General features: G+C 45.4%; 2 protein-coding genes across 5 annotated transcripts in view; both read right to left on the reverse strand.

Moving 5' to 3' along the window:
- Nucleotides 1-10,020, reverse strand: part of LOC136752490 (vascular cell adhesion protein 1) — a 43,752-nt gene extending 33,732 nt beyond the window's left edge. For 2 of the 3 annotated variants that reach the window (XM_066707844.1, XM_066707842.1), the window contains exons 1-10: nt 9,811-10,020; nt 7,072-7,338; nt 6,561-6,884; nt 5,046-5,303; nt 4,232-4,564; nt 3,589-3,825; nt 2,557-2,793; nt 1,879-2,136; nt 1,065-1,397; nt 422-658 (exon numbers count right to left, since the gene is read on the reverse strand). In XM_066707844.1, the coding sequence (XP_066563941.1) occupies nt 422-658; nt 1,065-1,397; nt 1,879-2,136; nt 2,557-2,793; nt 3,589-3,825; nt 4,232-4,564; nt 5,046-5,303; nt 6,561-6,884; nt 7,072-7,338; nt 9,811-9,868 (2,542 nt within the window). In that variant the 5' untranslated portion in view covers nt 9,869-10,020. The remainder of the gene's footprint in view (nt 1-421; nt 659-1,064; nt 1,398-1,878; nt 2,137-2,556; nt 2,794-3,588; nt 3,826-4,231; nt 4,565-5,045; nt 5,304-6,560; nt 6,885-7,071; nt 7,339-9,810) is intronic. The other variant, XM_066707843.1, reaches the window with a different exon arrangement.
- Nucleotides 10,021-11,529: 1,509 nt separating this feature from the next.
- Nucleotides 11,530-22,118, reverse strand: angptl6 (angiopoietin-like 6). 2 transcript variants are annotated; one of them, XM_066707845.1, is made up of 7 exons: nt 21,638-22,118; nt 19,952-20,565; nt 19,291-19,431; nt 18,226-18,409; nt 15,188-15,381; nt 14,373-14,643; nt 11,530-13,125 (listed from the first exon to the last, which is right to left on the reverse strand). In XM_066707845.1, exons 2-7 carry the CDS (start codon nt 20,537-20,539, stop codon nt 12,941-12,943), a joined length of 1,563 nt encoding a protein of 520 aa, XP_066563942.1. In that variant the 5' UTR covers nt 20,540-20,565; nt 21,638-22,118; the 3' UTR covers nt 11,530-12,940. The 2 variants fall into 2 exon arrangements, with proteins under 2 accessions (XP_066563942.1, XP_066563943.1); XM_066707846.1 differs by having other exon boundaries at nt 21,440-22,118.
- Nucleotides 22,119-22,808: the final 690 nt, after the last annotated feature.

The following is a 22,808-nucleotide window of genomic DNA, read 5'->3' on the forward strand; positions in this document are numbered from 1 at the left end:
AAGAGCAAATTATAGGCTTGTAAACACTTACATAGCACTGTGAATGTGAACTAGCTTCATAGTAATGTTGCAAAGTAAACGTCAGGTCTGCCCTTCAAATGAAGCGCCACAATGCAGACACACACTCGGGGACACAGGGAAGGAAGGAGACTCATAGGTGACACTGACAGGCTGGAGAATTAGGTTCCTGGCTGACCTCCTTCATGGTGACTATTGATGCAGAGTAAATACACCGCAGTGTTGTTTTGCGCTTGTGTCTTTTATTAACGGGTTAATTGGTTTTAAAATGCCGAGAGCATTAAGTCAGTAGTAACTCAATGGACAGAAACTCACTGGATGTGAACTAGCGGAAATGAAAACACTAAATCTGTGTACTGAGAAAAAGAAAGAGAATTTTAAATAATGAGCAGCTCAGACTCACAGAGCACCTCAACGCTGACATTGTGAGTCGTGGATCCATACGTATTGAAGGCTCTATAGGTGTACAGTCCTCCGTCTGTCCTGCTCAGGGGAGCAGAGGCGTCAACCTCTCGTCCATCCTTGAGCCAGCTGGTCTCAGGGGCAGGACTGCCCTGCACTGTGCAGACAACACTGTCGCCCAGGGTCTGGTGCTCCATCACTTCAACATGGTCACGACACCCTGATAGCTCTGGCCCATCTACACAAACACCATCAGAAACATACACACAGTCAGTATTACTCCTCACAAGTGGGAATTTGACAAGATTAAACAAATAAGCACCACATTAAATATTTAAACACAGGTTTGTCTGAAGAAAATATTAAATAAAATATTAGGTGTACTTTACAATGTAGTAAATCACACGTGTTGAACTTCACTTTTTGATCTGCACTGTCTTGGTACCCTCTGCCCCATGATGTATCTTTGACAATTTAAACGGCTTTCCAAGCAGCTTGCTGGTATATCGATTTTAATATTATACCATTTTAATACGCCCCTTTAGTCCTCTTAGAGCAGTAGATTTATGAATAACTGCAAGTGTGAAAGGCTAGCAGTCAGCTCCATCTTACGAAGAGCAAATTATAGGCTTGTAAACACTTACATAGCACTGTGGCATTGAGGGGCTCAGACTTCATCACAGGGTTTGGTTGTGGTCCTCCTGGTCCAAGTCTCAGCTCTGCCTCACACGTGTACTGCACTCTATCATCAGTGCGGTTGGGGGTGATGAGGAGGGTACGAGACACATTCACAGGTGTTCTGGTGGTGTCTTCAGTGAAGGTTTCTGTGTGGATTAATGCCCCCCCTCTATACCAGTTCACAGAGAGATACTGGACTGGGGCGATGCTCTGGACATCACACTGCAGCCGGTACTGTCTCCCCTCCTCCATTGGACCAGTGTGTCCCACAGAGCTGATAGAGACTCTGTCTGGATACTCTGTGGAGGGAAACACACAGAGTTACAGCATTGGGTGATGCTGGCTGGCAGTGGAGAAACTCACTCCACAAGAAAGAGCCTCAGAAGAATCAGCTTAGAGGCGTTTATGGGTCCTGACAGGTGAAGACGTGCGGACGCACACACATGTACACACGAACACACACATATGTAGAGGATTGCTATCCATAGAAATGGGTCTATCGGGGGGATTCTGGGGCGCAGTTATCAACAGGTTAGGTTCCTCATTCTCGTGTCGAATGTTGGCCTGCACACGTGTTACAGATCACAGAACGGAGCCTCCAGTAACCTGCCATGTAGCTCTTGACACACGAACCCCAGTGAGGGTTCACCTGCAGGGTATTGACCATGGTACCAGGCCAATTTCTTCATGGTCAGGCTGGTCTGGAGGAGTGGGAGTGAATATCAACGGACAGCCGTGCTCTCATTCGTTTGTTTGCACGTCACAGTACAGGATACTTACTGTAGAGAGTGACATTGAGCTCTTTCTTACACTGCTTGGACTCAGTCTGAATCTTTGCGAAACATTTGGGCTCTGCGGTCCAGTCAGTCAGACTGCTGGCACTCCAGAGGAGAGACTGGACATCTGTTTTCATGTCTATGGATCCAACCGTTGCCTCCCAGCCCATTCCTCTGGTTGTCCGTGTTACAGTGCAGTTAACCTCTACTGGATCTCCATATCTCACCACCACTGTGGGAGGGTCAATCACAATGGGACAGTCTGCAGAATAAGCAGGACAAGTCACAGTAAGAAACAATAAAAAAAAAACTAACTAGGAAATACTATTACAAGTAACAATAATAATAATAATAATAATAATAATAATAATAATAATAATAATAAGGTGTATTAGTCAGATTCAAATTTGACCTTTCCTATAGAAAACGGGCTGGAGAATTAGGTTCCTGGCTGACCTCCTTCATGGTGACTATTGATGCAGAGTAAATACACCGCAGTGTTGTTTTGCGCTTGTGTCTTTTATTAACGGGTTAATTGGTTTTAAAAGTGCCGAGAGCAGTAAGTCAGTAGTAACTCAATAGACAGAAACTCACTGGATGTGAACTAGTGGAAATGAAAACACTAAATCTGTGTACTGAGAAAAAGAAAGAGAATTTTAAATATTTCACAGCTCAGACTCACAGAGCACCTCAACGCTGACATTGTGAGTCGTGGATCCATACGTATTGAAGGCTCTATAGGTGTACAGTCCTCCGTCTGTCCTGCTCAGGGGAGCAGAGGCGTCAACCTCTCGTCCATCCTTGAGCCAGCTGGTCTCAGGGGCAGGACTGCCCTGCACTGTGCAGACAACACTGTCGCCCAGGGTCTGGTGCTCCATCACTTCAACATGGTCACGACACCCTGATAGCTCTGGCCCATCTACACAAACACCATCAGAAACATACACACAGTCAGTATTACTCCTCACAAGTGGGAATTTGACAAGATTAAACAAATAAGCGCCACATTAAATATTTAAACACAGGTTTGTATGAAAAAAATATTAAATAAAATATTAGGTGTACTTTACAATGTAGTAAATCACACGTGTTGAACTTCACTTTTTGATCTGCACTGTCTTGGTACCCTCTGCCCCATGATGTATCTTTGACAATTAAAACGGCTTTCCAAGCAGCTTGCTGGTATATCGATTTTAATATTATACCATTTTAATACGCCCCCTTAGTCCTCTTAGAGCAGTAGATTTATGAATAACTGCAAGTGTGAAAGGCTAGCAGTCAGCTCCATCTTACGAAGAGCAAATTATAGGCTTGTAAACACTTACATAGCACTGTGAATGTGAACTAGCTTCATAGTAATGTTGCAAAGTAAACGTCAGGTCTGCCCTTCAAATGAAGCGCCACAATGCAGACACACACTCGGGGACACAGGGAAGGAAGGAGACTCATAGGTGACACTGACAGGCTGGAGAATTAGGTTCCTGGCTGACCTCCTTCATGGTGACTATTGATGCAGAGTAAATACACCGCAGTGTTGTTTTGCGGTTGTCTTTTATTAACGGGTTAATTGGTTTTAAAAGTGCCGAGAGCAGTAAGTCAGTAGTAACTCAATGGACAGAAACTCACTGGATGTGAACTAGCAGAAATGAAAACACTAAATCTGTGTACTGAGAAAAAGAAAGAGAATTTCAAATAATGAGCAGCTCAGACTCACAGAGCACCTCAACGCTGACATTGTGAGTCGTGGATCCATACGTATTGAAGGCTCTATAGGTGTACAGTCCTCCGTCTGTCCTGCTCAGGGGAGCAGAGGCGTCAACCTCTCGTCCATCCTTGAGCCAGCTGGTCTCAGGGGCAGGACTGCCCTGCACTGTGCAGACAACACTGTCGCCCAGGGTCTGGTGCTCCATCACTTCAACACGGTCACGACACCCTGATAGCTCTGGCCCATCTACACAAACACCATCAGAAACATACACACAGTCAGTATTACTCCTCACAAGTGGGAATTTGACAAGATTAAACAAATAAGCACCACATTAAATATTTAAACACAGGTTTGTCTGAAAAAAATATTAAATAAAATATTAGGTGTACTTTACAATGTAGTAAATCACACGTGTTGAACTTCACTTTTTGATCTGCACTGTCTTGGTACCCTCTGCCCCATGATGTATCTTTGACAATTTAAACGGCTTTCCAAGCAGCTTGCTGGTATATCGATTTTAATATTATACCATTTTAATACGCCCCTTTAGTCCTCTTAGAGCAGTAGATTTATGAATAACTGCAAGTGTGAAAGGCTAGCAGTCAGCTCCATCTTACGAAGAGCAAATTATAGGCTTGTAAACACTTACATAGCACTGTGGCATTGAGGGGCTCAGACTTCATCACAGGGTTTGGTTGTGGTCCTCCTGGTCCAAGTCTCAGCTCTGCCTCACACGTGTACTGCACTCTATCATCAGTGCGGTTGGGGGTGATGAGGAGGGTACGAGACACATTCACAGGTGTTCTAGTGGTGTCTTCAGAGATGTTTTCAGTGTGGATTAATGCCCCCCCTCTATACCAGTTCACAGAGAGATACTGGACTGGGGCGATGCTCTGGACATCACACTGCAGCCGGTACTGTCTCCCCTCCTCCATTGGACCAGTGTGTCCCACAGAGCTGATAGAGACTCTGTCTGGATACTCTGTGGAGGGAAACACACAGAGTTACAGCATTGGGTGATGCTGGCTGGCAGTGGAGAAACTCACTCCACAAGAAAGAGCCTCAGAAGAATCAGCTTAGAGGCGTTTATGGGTCCTGACAGGTGAAGACGTGCGGACGCACACACATGTACACACGAACACACACATATGTAGAGGATTGCTATCCATAGAAATGGGTCTATTGGGGGGATTCTGGGGCGCAGTTATCAACAGGTTAGGTTCCTCATTCTCGTGTCGAATGTTGGCCTGCACACGTGTTACAGATCACAGAACGGAGCCTCCAGTAACCTGCCATGTAGCTCTTGACACACGAACCCCAGTGAGGGTTCACCTGCAGGGTATTGACCATGGTACCAGGCCAATTTCTCCATGGTCAGGCTGGTCTGGAGGAGTGGGAGTGAATATCAACGGGCAGCCCTGCTCTCATTCCTTTGTTTGCACGTCACAGTACAGGATACTTACTGTAGAGAGTGACATTGAGCTCTTTCTTACACTGCTTTGGCTCAGTCTTAAAGTTTGCGAAACATTTGGGCTCTGCGGTCCAGTCAGTCAGACTGCTGGCACTCCAGAGGAGAGACTGGACATCTGTTTTCATGTCTATAGATCCAACCGATGCCTCCCAGCCCATTCCTCTGGTTGTCCGTGTTACAGTGCAGTTAACCTCTACTGGATCTCCATATCTCACCACCACTGTGGGAGGGTCAATCACAATGGGACAGTCTGCAGAATAAGCAGGACAAGTCACAGTAAGAAACAAAAAAAAAAAACTAACTAGGAAATACTATTACAAGTAATAATAATAATAATAATAATAATAATAATAATAATAATAATAATAATAATAATAATAATAAGGTTTGTTAGTCAGATTCAAATTTGACCTTTCCTTTAGAAAACGGGCTGGAGAATTAGGTTCCTGGCTGACCTCCATCATGGTGACTATTGATGCAGAGTAAATACACCGCAGTGTTGTTTTGCGCTTGTGTCTTTTATTAACGGGTTAATTGGTTTTAAAAGTGCCGAGAGCAGTAAGTCAGTAGTAACTCAATGGACAGAAACTCTCACTGGATGTGAACTAGCGGAAATGAAAACACTAAATCTGTGTCACCCAGGGTCTGGTGCTCCATCAATGGTGCCCAAACACAGTCCTGGAGAGCCTCTATCCAGTAAGTTTTGTCAACGTTAACAGCCTGGGACCACATGGAAGTTATTGATCAATTAGGCAAATAGCTTGCTCAATTAAGGGCAACTGAGAGAGAGGGGGTGGGGGGGAAGAACCACAATTTGATACTTACATACCACCGTTATATTTACACTTCCGTTCACAGATCCCAAGGTGTTAGCAAATGCATACTGGTACACCCCTTCGCCAAGTCTGTCGAGGCCCATAGAGGAATTGACCTGTTCCCCGCCCCTCGACCATGTGATCACAGGAGAAGGGTTGCAAGTACCCCCTCGAGCCACCTGTTATTTTACACTCTGCAAGCTATACAGCCCACTGAGAGGTCCAGCTTACTATTCAACTCGAAGTTGCTACAGGTCACTAATCACGGGACTTTGCCTCTTACTATTGGGTCCCTCCAGTCTGCAGTTTCCACATGTCACCACTAGGTGGGATGGTCGTACTAGGCAACAACGTTCTTGACACTAGAAGCTCGGTGGCACATTTATACTTGAGAAAGCCTTGTGGAAATGTGGGGGATAATGCTATAATTTTCATTGTCTTTCTAGGTTCATGCTCTCACAAATCAGTCTGAGGCTGCCACAGACTGTGTACATCAGCTGGGATCAGTCTTCTTACACTTCAAGAAATCCTTGTTTACCACAGTATCCAAATCTTTATACAACATTACCTCAGTTGCCCCTCGACTTAGCCACTAGGGCAAACTGACGAGCAGAAGTTGGGGGCACAGACAAAGTGAAGAGCCGGGGTGGGGGGGGGGGATTTTGGGGGGAATTATAGGCTTGTAAACTCACACAGCACTGTGATGTTGAGGGGCTCTGACTGGTTTGCTTGTGGTCCTCCTGGTCCCAGTCTCAGCTCTGCCTCACACGTGTACTGAACTCCATCATCAGTGCGGCTGGGTGTGATCAGGAGGGTAGGAGACACATTCACAGGTGTTCTAGTGGTGTCTTCAGAGAAGTTTAGAGTGTGGATTAATGCCCCCCCTCTATACCAGTTCACAGAGAGATACTGGACTGGGGCGATGCTCTGGACATCACACTGCAGCCGGTACTGTCTCCCCTCCTCCATTGGACCAGTGTGTCCCACAGAGCTGATAGAGACACTGTCTGGATACTCTGTGGAGGGAAACACATGCAGAATCACTCCACCTGGTAGCATTTTCATTGATGTTTCATCACAGAGACATCTTACTAGGAATACGTTGTAGCACAAATATTCAGTCAGCCTTTACTTAACCCGCTTGTTCATATTTTACAAGAATATAAAAGGATAGGATGTAGAAGAAGTGTGGAAGTGACTTACTGTAGAGACTGATGCTGAGGTTTTTCTCACACCGAATTGGCTCAGTCAGAAAGATTCCGAAGCATCTGGGCTCTTCATTCCAGTCAGTCAGATTACTGACACGCCAGAGGAGAGAGGTATCATTTTGCATGCCTGTGGGTCCAACCGTTGCCTCCCAGCCCATTCCACTGGTTGTCTGTGTTACAGTGCAGTTAGCCGCTACTGGATCTCCATATCTCACCACCACTCTCTCGGGGTAAATCTCAATGGGACAGTCCATAGCATCTCCTACAAAACAAGCACAGCTTTATGAAGGGGCGGACTGGGACCATAAAACAGCCCTGGAATTTTAACCATTCAGTAAAGTGCGGGCCTCCCTCCATGCTGTCGATCTGCGGTTCTGGTTGCTGAAGAAGGCCCACCTAACCAAAACAATTGACAGGCCCTTCTGGCATTTGCCAGAATTGCTCGATGGCCAGTCCACCTATGGTCTTATGCTTCAGTAACTCCTAGTTTGGAAGCTCATTTATGGGAAGTGTGTTTTAACCACAGGAAAAACTCCCTTTGTTCTCATGACTACACTCAGGTGTAGTGAACTCGCTCCCTGGGGGGGGAGCCACACTATTGGGCCCTAGACCCCAGAGATTTGAATTTCTCCCTGTGGGTTAATTGACTGGTATGTTCACCTGTGAAAGTGCCCTGTGACAACTTACTGTGAAGGACACTGATCAAATTAAAATTACAATTAATTACAATTAACCAGCTACTTAAATTTTGAACTTTGATTGATTCTGTTTCCCGAGTTTTCCATTGAAAGGTCTCTTCGGTTTCTGAACAGCTCATCCTAAATTAGGAGTCTACAATTCGGGTCCTGGAGAGCAACACAATCTGCTGCTGTGCGCTGGTGAGCGGGCGAGTCAGTTGAGCTCATGATACAAGAGGAAGTCACAACGCAGACAGATGTGACCACAAACACCCAACCTCAGGCACAGAGTGCAGCACGCATCCTGTTTGCAAGCTGAAGAAACAATGTTATCAAGCAGGTTCAAGTGGACCTCCAGCCTCACGCAAACCCCCTAACTCTCCTCAGGACATGGGGACATGCAGGGTCTCGCTCCTCCTCTGTGTATTGCAGAAACAGTGAATTAATAGATTGTGTGGTTAAAATGTGTGTAACTCCACCTTTTGCTAAATGTAGACTTCTGCATTTCAAATGGGTGGCTTCTTGTATTTCATTTCATTATCATGTCACTGCTGTGGACGCAGCACTCACACACAGTGTACAGTCTGCTGTCCACAACTTCTGCAAGAGTTCCACACCCTTCGTATCAATTGCCGCCTGCTGTCTCAGATTGTGATTGGGCTCTGCACTGTATTTCTTTGTTGTTTTTAAGCCCAAATATCTGCTCAAATCTAGTACTGTATTCAACAGTGTGATTTGTCTCTATGTATGAATATGCAACCGTAGCACTAGTTAACATATGTACAGTTCCATATAGGAATGGAAGTTATCTTAAATGAAGGCATTGGCAGAATAGTAATACAAATCCTGCAAACGCTACTGCTACTACTTCTCAAAATAATGATAATCAGTCTTTACTTTCCATGCCATCAATTCATAATAAACGCACCGATCTACCAGTGTGTGTCTGCTCCCATCTGCAGTGGCGATGCTGCGGCAATTGTCAAGGCTGCTCTTTTAAGTAACTGCCAAGGTTCGTCAATCTCAAGCATGGAACACCATAGAAATTGCAGAGGCACGTGTTAGCAGAGAGCTAGGTATTGCAGAGGGGGAGAGCATCTCGGGAAAGCTACAGCAGCACCTAGGGAGCAGTCGACTGATGGAGCACGTGACATGTCGCGAATTATGAAGATTATACAGGCCTGAAGAAAAAAATGCAAACACAAGCAAAAACACCGAAAACATACTCTTCGTCTCCCTCAAGAAACGTCTGTTTGAAACTGTGGGATCGCTTAGCTGTGAGAAACTAAAGGAGCTCAAAGGGCCAACAGGCCTTCGTTTTGATTAAATACTGATCTCAATACCTCATGTACACTTTAGAGATCTCCAGGACAAAATTGACCTGCAGATTTCTTTCATGCCTCCTCAATGGCACTGAGACCAGCCTAACTTGTGCCACTAAGAAACTCACAAAATCATCTGATTAAGGTGTGGTCCAGCAATATGGGCACAATATAGTGCAGCACATGGAAAAGGCAGAGTATTTCAATTGTACAGAAGCAGAAAAAGACACACCGACACCTTTTTACATTAAACTAGATCGATTCCAAAGCTATCGATAAAAATGATACCGCTGTATCAAACTTGTGACTGGATTTATAAGGCACCGATCCAGTTCAGAGTGCCAGGGGTCGGGTGGCTAGGTACCTCCATCTTTTAACTCTTATTTGCCTCCTTAGATTAGATCCCCCTCTTCTTTAAGACAGGAACAAATGCACCCAAATGAATGATTTACAGTCCTCAGGAAAATACTTCATTTTGAATTTCAACCTTGGCCGTCACTCTTTGCGCCGCCAAAAAAGACTGACCCTTAACCACAGGCACTGCACGAGAGCGGTGATGCTGCTGTACTGGTGCAAACACAGTGATGGCTGACCTTTTGAGTAGCATGCAATAAATGGTTATAGAAAGGTACAACACATTGCTTTCCATTCCTCGCTAGACTCAAGAGGCCTCTCTTTAGACTTGATTGCTACTCTCGTGGTATATCCATGCACACACATACAAAGATGACTTACCTGAACAAAGTGTAAGTAAGCTTGCAAGAGTCAGCACGTGAAGTATGCAGGTCCTCATGATCTCATCACCGTGTTCGCAGTCCTGGGGGAAAGGAAGGTAAAAACGAAAGAACTTTGACGAGGTAAATATGGTGTTCCAACCGGCTGAAAATCAGCAGTGCTTGGAGTAATCAGACGACGGACACATCCTTTTTGCACACAAGGCTGACTAACAGGAAATTAAAACTGCGACGTGTGGGTGAGCAAACCGAAACCATCCATTCTATCTAAGCTGACAAACCTGAAGAAACAAAAAACAGGCCCCTCCTTCCAAAAAACTATTTTTACTCATATAAAAGCATCAAGCCTGTCTTGCTGTAGTCTTTTGTAAAAGAGTATGAAAAGAAGCAGGTCTAGCTCACGTAAGAAGCATCCATTTTATTTATATACATACAAACAAATCTCAGAGGCCTTAATTTCCACTTTCATCGTATTTCTCCTCACAAACTAGAATCTCACACCAGCTTGGGAAGCCAAGTGCACAATGTGGTCGTGCAGGGCCTGATATTGTCGGCCCTCCCATCTCTATAAGCAGTCAAGCCGCGACAATAGAGATAACACTGAATCGCTGGTTTTGTGTAGGAATATTAGCACAAATCATGTGTTCTTTCATTAACACTAATATGTTAGTTTTACTCAACACGTTGGCTTAAAATATTAATTTAACAAATGAAACTATGTGGTAGTTGTTTAATGTAAATATATAAACCTCAATATAAATTATTACTATTGCAAACATGCAGCAGATGTCTTTGCCTTATTAAGTAATTTATTCTGTACAAAACAAAATTACAATCAAAAAATGTATGTAAGACATGGTACAGTATATAAAATTCAATCATTTGACTTTATTTTACATATTTACCCTAAAGATGCTTTTCTGAAAATTAGTTTTCTCCCGTGAGAGTGGGGGGGTGGGCAGCGTTCCCCATTTGGGGGCCCCACCTCAGCCCAGGGCCCCAGGCAATTGCATAGGATGCCTACCCCCTTGCGATGCCCCTGACTATACTACTACTATAAGTTGTGCTTCTAAAAAATGTCGAATAGACCACGTAACACTAGACCCCTTCAAAACTGAATAACAAACCTATGGACTGTGAGAGAAAGTGTGTTTAATATATATATATATATGTATATATATATATATATATATATATATATGTATGTATATATATATATGTATGTATATATATATATATACATGTATGTATATATATATATATATGTATATATGTATATATATATATATATATATATATATATATATATGTTTATATATATATAAACAGCTCTGGACAAAATTAAGAGACCACTTAACATTGATTTCTGAACTTGGAGTGGTCTCTAACTTTTTCCAGAGCTGTACATATAAAGTACATAAAAACTCCACCTTTATTCTGAGCAGGTATGCCTTGTGTTCATCCTGAGAATCCCTTACCTTTCTCCTGAAGCCAAATTACGTACCGGTTGCAAATCAGTGGCATTACACAAACCCGTATAGGAAAAAACTGAGAGCCATGCTGACTGGCTGTGCTGTTGGTCTCTGATGCTTTTCAGGTGATCTATATGCACTGAAAAGTGTAGTGGTTAATACCACTGACTGCACAGAAAGGACAAGACGATACCTGACCCCACAACCCGATTCACGGTTTAATTTCCATTGAAAGTTCACAACAGAGGTTTCAAGTCTAAAGATTTTATTGAACACAAACAGCCAATCACGTGGCGAAACACAAGTGGATTCATATACAGTGAGTAAGTGCTCTACTATGCAGGTATAGGACACAGTAGCCAGACTGGAAGGTCTAATGTATTTAGATGCAAGACTTGGAACTATTTTCCCTTCACTTGTTATTGCATTTTCTGACCTGAACGCATTGGCATTTAAAATCATGGAAATACTTCAGAACATTGTATCTGAGGTTCATTCATACGCCATGTTTGCATTAGCTCTGTTCAGCAAGAAGAGACATGCAAATCACACCCCTACCCACTCCCATGCGCGAAACCCAGTCAATCTCACCTGATCGCGACCCTCTCAAGCCTCTGAGTGATAGATATAAATACTAACTACATAGGTGCCGTGTTTAGGCAGCTATTTATAAACTACTGGCATGACAGCCTGGACACAGGCCTCTACCAGTTAAGGACAATACGACATAAGGAGTACCAAGGAGGACTAATGAATAAATGATTGGCATGAAATAGTATTTGAAATGCATTTATCAGAAGTCATGCAATTTGCATTCATGTCACTGAAGGGGTGAATTCTCTGCAAATTCCCCTCCGTGTCAAAACCACAGAAGTGATTTGCATTTGACCTGCATTTTATTCAGTGCGGGTTGTCAGGAAGCGACAGGAAGCTCATGAATAGTTTGGCTGCTGAGAGGTAAGTGTCAAGTCTGTGAAGGTTCAGATTGCTGGTTCACATGGTGTGACATCTGGTTGACCCTGCTGGCCTTTCTGCTGGCCCGATTCAGTGGGGCAGTTTCTCTCAGGCAGTAAACAGCAAGTGGACAGCTGGGGAGAAAATCTGCAAGAGCTTTCAGTGTCCTGAAATTTGAGGGCATCATCAAAAATATGAAAACATATATATTTAACCACGTATATATATGTTCCTATATTGGACTTTTCATTCACAAGCAATCTGTATAACCTGTAGGTACAGCACAATCCCCTGCCTCCATCCCCCTCCACCACCTTAAATAGTGAGAGCCAAGTGATGTGGGTGTGAAATTTCCATGGTCTGCTCCAAATTGGAAACATTTAGTAATGGCAGTACAGCAGTCAGAGGGCGGAGAGAAACCAAGACACGTGGACACACCAAGCTGTGGGGAATCACCCACATTTGGCGAGGAAATAGTATTAAAATTAAAAACAAAATCAAAAAGCAAAAAGGATCCTGTTCTGTTGGAATCTCCCTTCCCCGTTGGGTTACTGCTTTAACTCCTGAGCAAACTGAAGCTCCCCGGATCGGTGCTGAGTCGAGGAGGGGGACGTCTGTCTGTGTGTGTCTGTCTGTCTGTTTATTTCGTCACAGTTGCCGCCCAAGAGGTCCCCAGCCACGGCACGTGAGGCTCGTCCTCTGGGTTTAGGTGGCCTTGATCATCATGGTGACTTTCTTCAGGGAGTAAGACCCCCCCCGGAACTCGGCCCAGTACACTCCGTCCTGGTAGCGGCTGCGGTAGTGCCCACCCTTGTACCACACACCATTCAGGTTGGAGTGGGCGCACATGTGGTACCACCAGCCTCCTTTCTGGTAGTGGGCACAGTTTCCTGCAAGAGAAAGGGCAAGGACGGGTGTGGGGGGGTTGGACATATGGGGAGGGACAGGACAGGGGGTTGGGAAAGGGTGAGAGCTGATCTAGCAGTTACATGGTATCATATATATATATATATATATATATATATATATATATATAAATTATCAATCACACACAGAGACACACACACCTACACAGACACACAGACTAACACACACACCTACGCACACAGACACACACACACAGACAGACACAGGCATGAACGCACACACACAGATAGTCAGACACAGAGACACAAAAACACACACAGATAGACAGACAAACAGTGACACAGACAGACACAGACACACACACACACACACACACCTAAACACATAAACAGTAATTCTACAGCTGAGCCATCACTTCCATTTTATCGACACATGGCAAAACCACATCCCCAGCCGGTGGCTCTGTATCCTGTCGATATTGATGCAGACTGTGCCACACACAAGTGTGGGAAACCAAAGCGTTCTGCAATGCGATACGGTGACACTCCCGACTGCGGTGAACTGCCGTCATCTAGTAAGTACACAGCTTTCCAATCGCACCGTACTTAGATCTGCTTTTTGGTTTTATGAGCGGTAAATCTTCGGTCTAGAAGTGGCTCAAGCATGTTAGCTGGCTTGGGCCGGCATGGAAATTTAATATTTAAGACTTCGCCCAATGTGACTGCAGGGTGTGGAGAAATGAGGAGGAAGTGTCACTTTTCACAACACTTTTGTGCAAACCACAGTGTGAGTGTTAGAGCAATGCAGCCGGCATGGGAAATGATGCACAGCGGTCTGACCCTGTCACAAGAGCGGCTGGTGTTATTATTTGGCGCACACAGAACACAGATTCACTTAAACAGGCCACACGGAAACCAGAATCATTGGCACCATGTTGACAAGTACTCGGGTGGAGTTTCTGGGAGGGGTATCAAATGATCTGGTGATGGAAACTGCCATCACGGCTGCAGGAGTTTGTCGGGACTGATTTTCACTGTGGGAATAAATGAGGGGGGTAGTTCAAATTGGGGACGAGGAGGAGGGAGAGGGGAAAGAGGGGAGAGAGGATTTTTTCCCATTACCACATCCTTGAGGATAATTTATCTCCCTCCCTCTCGGTTTTCCCTTCATGAGCGACAGAAAAAGTTCCATTTGATTTTTCCTTTTTATAGCCCTTAAAGCAATACACTTTTCTTTTCTCCCAAAACCCCCGTGTATAAGATAGCAGTACCAGCGTAGGCATCGCGGTCACGGTCCAGGGTGGTGAAGGCCTTGTTGTTGTGCCAGGAGAGCGAGTCGCCGGCGTCGCCTTGGTACTCCCCGAGCCGCAGCCGGTACCAGTCGCTCTCGGGCTCCAGGCGGAAGCTGTCGTACTCAGCGTAGACGTGGCGGCCCTGCCAGTCCTCCAGCGCCACACGCAGGCGGTAGTCCCCCTGCGCGGTCAGCCAGTACAGGTGCTCCAGCCCCAGCCAGTACTCTCCGTCCAGGTTTCCAAAGCCTTGCTGTGAAACAAAGACAAATTGACTTCAGTTCTATGGGACACTTCGCCCACTTCCTTGTGTTGTTGTTGTTTTTTTTGCGTTTACTTCTCTTGTCACACAGTAGGCGATCAAAGCCCTGAGTCTAGAGCAAGGGGTGCCCAAACTTTAGTGCCTGGATGGCCAATTACTAGGTCATACTCAGGCAGGAGGGCAAAAATAATTCACTAAACTAGTGTGGGGTAACCCGAATGAGGCCTGTATATTTGGAGTGTGTTAAGGCATATTTCGTCTCATAATGTACCCTGAAATTGTACTCCTTCAGTACAACTATGGATTTGTGGTATTTAGGGCACAGGGTTCTCTCTTCTTTCTCTAGAAGATGTAGCTCTGTCTCTGGTCAGTCCCAACTGCCGTAGAGATAGTCTTGTCGCAGTAGCAGTGGCCTGTCGCTTCAGACTCTCCCCCCGTGAGCAGTGAGTGATGTCAGAGGGAACGACAACAGGAAGCTGAGTCGCATCGTTCCATAAGAGGAAGTCTGCACGCGGACTCGGGAGACCCCGCCCACCTTGTAGTGCTCCCAGGTCCTGAAGAAATTGACCGAGCCGTCCAGCCGCCTCTGGATGACCGTCCAGCCGCCCTGGGCCTGGCTCTGTTCGCACCACGCCTGCATCAGACGGTTGGCGTTGCGTGGGCGGAGCAGGTAGATCCCGCTGTCCGTCTCACCGGCCTCCAGCACGTGCTGACAATCTTGCCAGGGCCCTGCGTGAGGCAAGAAAGACAACCAAGGACACTCTTCAGGGGACCTGGCAAATACGATGCAAGCACAGGCAGCGCAATCACACACCTGTGCCCATTGCCCCTCCGGACCCAGAAAACTGAAGTACTGTGAGCACTGCACGGTCGGCAAAATATACAAGACCCCCTGGCAGTGTGGGGCATCCAACTTCCCGGAGAGGCCCTGCTTTGCTCAGTGGCATGCCTGAGGGACCTGAAAGCATATGATATGATATACTTAGATTTTCAAAAAGACTGATCCTCAGATTGGAAGCTGTAGGCATTCAGGGTAATGTCAGTAGATGGATTATGAACTAGTTGTAGACAACAGACTCTTAACTATGCCAGTTTTACCCAGCAGCCCCTGCTGTCACTCCACCACCAACGGGAAAATCTGAACGGAGGCCTGCCCATGAAAGAGATTTTGTGCCGCAGATTGCTTGAAGAAGACAAAATCGGTGGTTTCCCCAAGGACGTTAATCTGGCTCAGAAACATTTATAAATACCACCACGAAATTGAGATACTGGAGACTTGAGAAAGAGGAGAAGGGTGGGGGTGGAGAGATTGTTTTCTTAAAAACAGACAATTACAGATAAGGAGAGCCTAACATATAAACAATCTCAATGAGAGTCTGTGTGTGTTTAACCAGGACAGTAGAGGACTGACAGTTGCTGAGGGGCTGGAATTGTGTCCAGAGCTGCAATACATTGTAAGATATTATTTGTTAGATTGCATTTTTCTGTGGGAAATTCTATGCTATCTGGTTTGGTACAAGAAACAGACTTCTGTCCTTTGACTTAGTCCCTAATTTCCAAGGGGAATGCTAGACCCTGGCTTAACTATGTGTCCAGAGTCCAAAAGATACCTGTCCTCTGATTGGCTCCTAGCCAAATTCGAAATATATTTGTATCACGCACACAACTCATGGTGGTGGCAAGATGTGATTGGTTAAAAAGAAACCTTATAAAACTAGGGACAGACAAACAGAAGAAGAAAGATAAACACAGCAAGAAGATCAGGAGGAAGTGAGAGAGAGAGAGACACACCCGCTGCCTGCCTGACCAGATTGACCTAAACTGCCCTGTGAGGACAGTGTTATCTGTTTCTTTTTTTAATCCAGCAGAAGCTTAATATTACTTGTTTCCAGTAATATGATTGAATGATATTAGTTTTCTATGTTTGTCATAAATAAAGAATTATTGCACACCTGTGACCATATCTTCCCTACAAAAAGAATCTTATTGAGGTATACATTGGCCTACAAGTTTTCAGTTCAACTATTTATTGGATTGGCTGAATAACTAAGCATAACAAAATCCTCTTACAACATTTTCAGCACTGGGGAACCGGACTACAGAGGAAAGCCACTGAAACACCACAACAGAAAAGCAGTTCAAGAGGCAGAGAGCGGACGATGCACAGTTACACACCCTTGGATCTGAAGAAAAAGGAAGTGACCCATGAACGTGAAGATTACAGATTTCTAAATTGGGGTGGGAACACGAAAGTCATGCTGGGTTGCATTCAACAAGGATCGGGAGAACACAGTGCATATAGATATATACTCCCCAGCGATATACTGAGGAAAAAAATGTATACAATTTAGAAGTGTGCGTTCGAATGTGGGTGTGGGTTCGAAATGTATACATTTAGGGGAGATATGACAGAGGGAAAAATAGATTCCTGGTGCTATCTGTCCTAAACATGTGTGAGGTAACAGGAATCAGATATCACAGCTATCACTGTCTTAGAGAACAGCTGGTGGTTTCTGATATGTATATATATATTTTGTTTTTTAAATGTACGCATAGAGTGTCAGTGTCCCTGGCAGTGGAGCAAAGTCATTGTTCACGAGGGGGCTGAAGTGGGGCTGCTGCTTTGGCCGGGCTGAAACAATAGTTAGAGATGCTCGGCCCCGCATCAGACAAGGCTCCGAGAGGTCAAAGGATCCTCCCCTACACTCACGAGGTCAGGGGGCGCCAGCCAGGCCATTAACGTAATTAACAAGCTGTCCACTGAAGGAATTTCCTGCCACCACCACCTTTTTTTTTCTTTCTTTGCTGATGGGAACAGCTGGTCTGTTTACATTTTCCCAGGCAGCAGGTTTCAAACCAGACCCTCTCCTAATAACAGGTCACAGATAAACAATCCTGCTCTCTGTCTGTCTCTCCCTCTCCCCCTCTCTTTCTCTGTCTCTCCCTCCCTCCCTCCCTCTCAGAACACAGAGCTGCTGTTGATTGCTCCATTTTTATTATTTTTAACAAAGGATTTTAAAACAGGGGTTCGACTCTGGCTCACCACGAACCCTAGGCTGTACTGTACTGGATAACGTGGTCATGGAAAATGGATGGCAGGGTTTGAAAGTGCTCTCGTTCCACAAACTGATTGTTTATTGCTGATTTTGTTTAGCTTCTGGCCACTTATATAAACTTGTTCTGGTAATCACATGTCATTTAAAGTGTAGACACACACACACACACACACACAAACATGCATACAAGACATATACAGACAGAAGGTGAATTGTGTAACGGCTGAGGTTTGCAAGTCATTACCGACAGATTTACAATGAGTTTATTTTTGTTATATTTTTTCTCTGCATACAATAGAGTATTAGTCACAGCATGCCCAAGTAGAACTGGTAAATTCTTGCAAGAATATATCACAGTAAATCATGATAATGTGACCATCTAACGGAGTGCAGCGCAGTGAAAGTCGGTTAAAGTCTATGAGTAATTAAAATCAATTTACACGATATAGTGCAAATTTCACCACAGTTAACTTTGATCAGAAGACACTGTATACGTGGCTATTGTTTAGGGCTGTACCTGGGGACTTGGTGGCGGAGTAGCCAACGAAGGGGCGGTCAGTGTGGGGGCTGGGGCTAGGGCTGGTGTTGGGGGGCCGGGGAGGGGACTCCGGGGTTACCCAGGGGCTCTGGTTCTGGTCTCTCTGGATGTCGTTGCTGCCGTTCGGGCTCCCGGACGGAGGCATCCCTGGCACCTGTGGTGGCTGAGAGCAAAGCACAACGAACAGAGCTGACAGGAGGAGACAACTGGAGCCGGCCAGCATCATGAAAACAGCCCTCACTGAGGCGCTTCAGACAGCCGCACCGTGTTTGAGCAGCGAGAAGTAAAATTTAATACAAGACTGCCCCTATGGGCTGTATTGCACTGAGCTGCAGGACCTTTTGTGCCTCGGTCACGCAAACCTAAATTACTAAATTTCTGTCTGTCTCAGTAATGCTTTAGATTGTGTGGCCCAATTTAATATTAAATAGATATTCGATTAATAATTGCTAAATACATATCAATAGAATGTTAATGTAATCAAAAACTTACAAAATCGCTCAGCCATCTAAAGTGGAGATATCAAACACATATGCCAAGTTACAAGAAACAATTGAGGCAAACATAGATACCTCCACTTTAGATGGCTGAATGATTTTGTAACTTGCATTTTTTTTATATTTACAATGTTTCTGTTACAGATACATATTACATTAACAGTCTATTGAACTTTATTATCAAGTTGTTGGATATTAATAGATTTTCAATTGAATATCTGTTTAATATTAAATTAAATATTCAATCTCGGTCTTTTTAATGGATATACCGATTTTACAATATCACCACACTGTACTATTCAGTGTTTCAAATGCGAACAACAGTCCACTGTGTCAAATTAATTTCTAAATCCTCATTCAGGTCGCTTCATAAATGTCTTAAAATAAAATACCGCAAATTCAAATTTCTGCCCCTTAAATCACAAGATGAAAGAAGAGATTTCAATGATGAAAATCTGGTTTTAAAAATCAGTTGCTGTGAAGATATTCTCTCCATCCCTTTTGGGAAATCAGAGATGATGGCATGCTGCCCAGTGGCGCCCCCTACCTGCGGTGGGGCAGTGCTGGCAGTGGTGGGCTGGCAGTGTCTCTCCAGGCGGGCGACCAACAGGCTCTGGTTGCTGATGAGGGACACCAGGGTGGCATATTTCCTCTCCAGCTCTTGGTAGTTGGCGGTCACCTGCAGCACCTGGAGAAGCAAGTGCAGTGAGTTTAATCTTCCTCTGCAGCCTCAATGCTTCTTACAATGAGTTCCTACAGAAGTACCAAGCTGTGACACACAACCCTGGTAGTGGATCAGCCCCAAAGCCAGCAGCATCTCTGACACACACTCTGCACAGAGACTGAGAGGGGGATGTTATTTAGTCGATGGCTGTATCCAAGTGGGAGGGCGGTGGACTTCTGTCTGTCTACCCCTCTGTCTAACCGGTGTCTGTCTGTCTGTCTGTACGCCCAGGTGTAGAGTGTTGGGACCAGCAACTATTTCAGTTTGCCATTAACACACAGTTTTACAAGGTCTAACAATCACTATAATTCAATGTTTTATTTCTACATGCTCAATATTAATAACAGCATCACTATAAAATATAATCTACATAAACAGGTAGTCCGTATTTCATCCAAACTGTTATGCACTTAATTGATTCAATTAAGGAGTTTACACAGTCAATATCTGCCAATTTGCCAACACCCACCCAATCCCCACTGACCTGCGCGGTGGTGTTGAGCAGGCGCTGTTCCAGCTGCACGGCCTCCAGGCTCCGGTCCTTCCTGTGGATGATCTCATGGAGCAGCTGGGCGTACAGCTGGGTGATGCGGGCATTCATGTTGCGGCTCTCCTTGCGCAGGAGGCGGACCTCCCCCGCCAGCCCGCCGTCCACCTCCACCTGCTGCCGGAGCTGCTCCAGCTGCTGCTGCTGCCGCCCCACCTGGGCCCGCAGCTCGGCCAGCTCCGTGGCGTTCAGCGGCCCCTCCTCTGCTCCCCCCCGGGTATTCAGGCACAGCGCCCCCGTCAGCCTCTGCTGGGGGACGATGAACGTGTAGGAGCATTTCCCACTCCCCGTCGCCCCCGTCGCCCCCGTTGCCCCTGTCGCCATCTTGTGCTCAGAGGAACGGGATTGTCGCTTCTGAGAGGCCTCACGCCCCTCCTGTCCTCCGCTTCCTCCTCCTCCTTCCCCATTTGTCTTCTCCTTCTCCTTCTCCCTCCTCCGTCTCTCCATCTCATTACTGGGGAGGACCCCACCGACGCACATCAGCAAGAGCAGAAGCAGGGCAGTGGACTTCTGTCTGTCTGTCATCTGTCTCACTGGCCTTGTCTGTCTGTCTGCAGGTAGTGAGTCAGAAGAAACCAATTCAGTTTAACAGTAACACACACCCTTGTACAGAACCTCAAGGCTGGGGAAATTCCCTTTCACACCCTCATCAGATAAACACATAAAAAGCAGTGTTTTATCACCCCCTACAGCATGACACGATACTCGTGTGCAACGGTCTTGCCCTGGCTTCTCAACAACAATTTAAATGGATCCATTATGACCTGAACAATTGTAAATGCAACACATCTCTGAAATGTCCACTGAGATATTTACAATTACACTATACTCCGTGTATACTGGAGAATTGGACAAGAGAAAAGTGTTAACAGAGCCGTGGAGGTGTACGGCTCCATCTCTGCACATTCCAGGTGTTCCTTCTGGGAGTTTTTAGAGCTCCAGATGTTTAGCCTGAGAGCAGAAGGCATACAGTTGGAGTCAGAGCAGCAAATGGAAGCCATTGACAGGTCAATATGAGCATGTACACGGTCAACTGGTTGCTGGTCCTGAAATGAACTTCAGAGACACGTCGCTCTCCATTAAAGTCATTAGCACCTTCTAAAGATGTGTGTTTGAGGGCTGGTGAGAGGAAGGTGGCCAGACTGAATTCATCTTCATCGACAGTCAGGGTCAATTTCACGCTGACATTTTTTTTTCTACGACCCCCACCCACCTACTTTGAACATAATGTCATGGATAAGTCTTCTTCTCGATTGTATTATTATTATTTTTAACAATATCTGACATCTGAATTCAAGGCAGATTAAAAGAACACCACAGCATCTCTAAAACACGGGTAAAATTCACAGGCACTGACAAACACTGCTCTGAGATTCAAAATCAGGCAACAGATGACAAACAAACAGTTTTTACTTGTTAACTTACTGAGAAGATTTCACAGTATGGCTCCCACCAGAACAGCCCAAGAAATTAGATTGTGTTTCTGTAGGTCTTAGATGCCAAGACACATTCAATAGCATAGCAGACGTGAACCAGTCGAAGTGTTACTGCCACACAACCAGCCCAGCTTTACTTCAGATCCATTCTTCACCCTCGGCAAAGCTTTAGAAACAAAACCCTCACCAGACGGTGGATCTTGCTGGAATCCTCCGGAGTCGTCTCTCCACAGCTCAATGATAAGGACCACGGCGGCGATTGCTCAAGAGAGCTGAAGAGAGTTGGCCCAGTGATCGTGACTGATCCCGAGAGCTGGGTGACAGGCCTGGAGACCCTCAGCAGGACTCCCTCAGGCTGTGGTCAATGACCGATGGGCTCTATCCTGCGGGGGGATAATTGGTCTGGAGTAAACTCTACTGGGTCGCCACTTTAGCTCCCACCAATTAGACGATAATGAGTGAGAGCTCGGCACAGCTGGCCTCCCACTTTCCCGCAGGCTCGCGCGTCCTCCGGCCACAGACAGGTCCTCCTCGTGGTTTGAAGTCCAAGTCGAAAAGGTTTTTGCAGTGATGCCAGTGGGTCTCTCAGTCCGGAGTGAGTTGAACCGCTCGGACACCAGCACTACTGCCCTGACCCCGGAGAGGGAGGTGGATTGAAGAGATAGGCTGACAGAGGAGCCAGGGGGATGCGGTTTATTTATACGAAAGAGACCTCCCCCTCGTCGCTTTCAGGCTGACAAGTGCCTAACAGACAAAGACAACGTAATTACAGCAGCTCTCCATTGACCTCTTAACCCTTTCCTCCTCCCAGCTTCAACTCTTTGAACATTACTTATACTCCCTCCGTCCCTCTCTCCCTCTCCCTCAATCTCCTTCTCGCCTTCCTATATTTTTAGTCTGTCACTGAAGGAACCTGTGTAGAACACAGATTTTAATGAGACATTTGGTGAAGGGCAGACATGGTAATGGACTAAATTATTCTGTAACATCAGTCATGAGAACAATATATATGTATGAAAATGAAACCACCAGGAGGAATGTATTGATGATATTCTGGCTCTTGAATTCCCACCTTCCGTTTAAAAAGAGCAGAATATTTGAAAGTCTTGTAAAATGCACTTGGGATACATCAAACGAATTCACGCCAATACAATCCTGTCTGTCTCTTGTGTCATTTTCATACCCCAGCAGTGTGATAAATCCCCTAATGGATGTATTAGACAGCATAGTATGCACGTGTGGATGAGATAATTCTGTTTATATCGATGAGCTGGAAGTGAATGACTGCCCATCTTACCGCCGACTCCTCAGTGTAAACAGTGACAGGGTTGTATCTCGTGAGTGTTCAGCGAAGATAA

This window comes from Amia ocellicauda, chromosome 7 (assembly GCF_036373705.1).
Source record: "Amia ocellicauda isolate fAmiCal2 chromosome 7, fAmiCal2.hap1, whole genome shotgun sequence".
Classification (NCBI taxonomy): Eukaryota; Metazoa; Chordata; class Actinopteri; order Amiiformes; family Amiidae; genus Amia; species Amia ocellicauda.

Bases quoted from the DNA above. Each gene is read 5' to 3' on its own strand.
- angptl6 (XM_066707845.1), bottom strand. From the start codon at position 20,539: ATGACAGACAGACAGAAGTCCACTGCCCTGCTTCTGCTCTTGCTGATG. The intron at 15,382-18,225 runs GTACAGCCCTAA...TGCCTCACGCAG, and splicing joins CTCCGCCACCAAGTCCCCAG to GGCCCTGGCAAGATTGTCAG. The intron at 14,644-15,187 runs GTGGGCGGGGTC...TTTGTTTCACAG, and splicing joins GGACCTGGGAGCACTACAAG to CAAGGCTTTGGAAACCTGGA.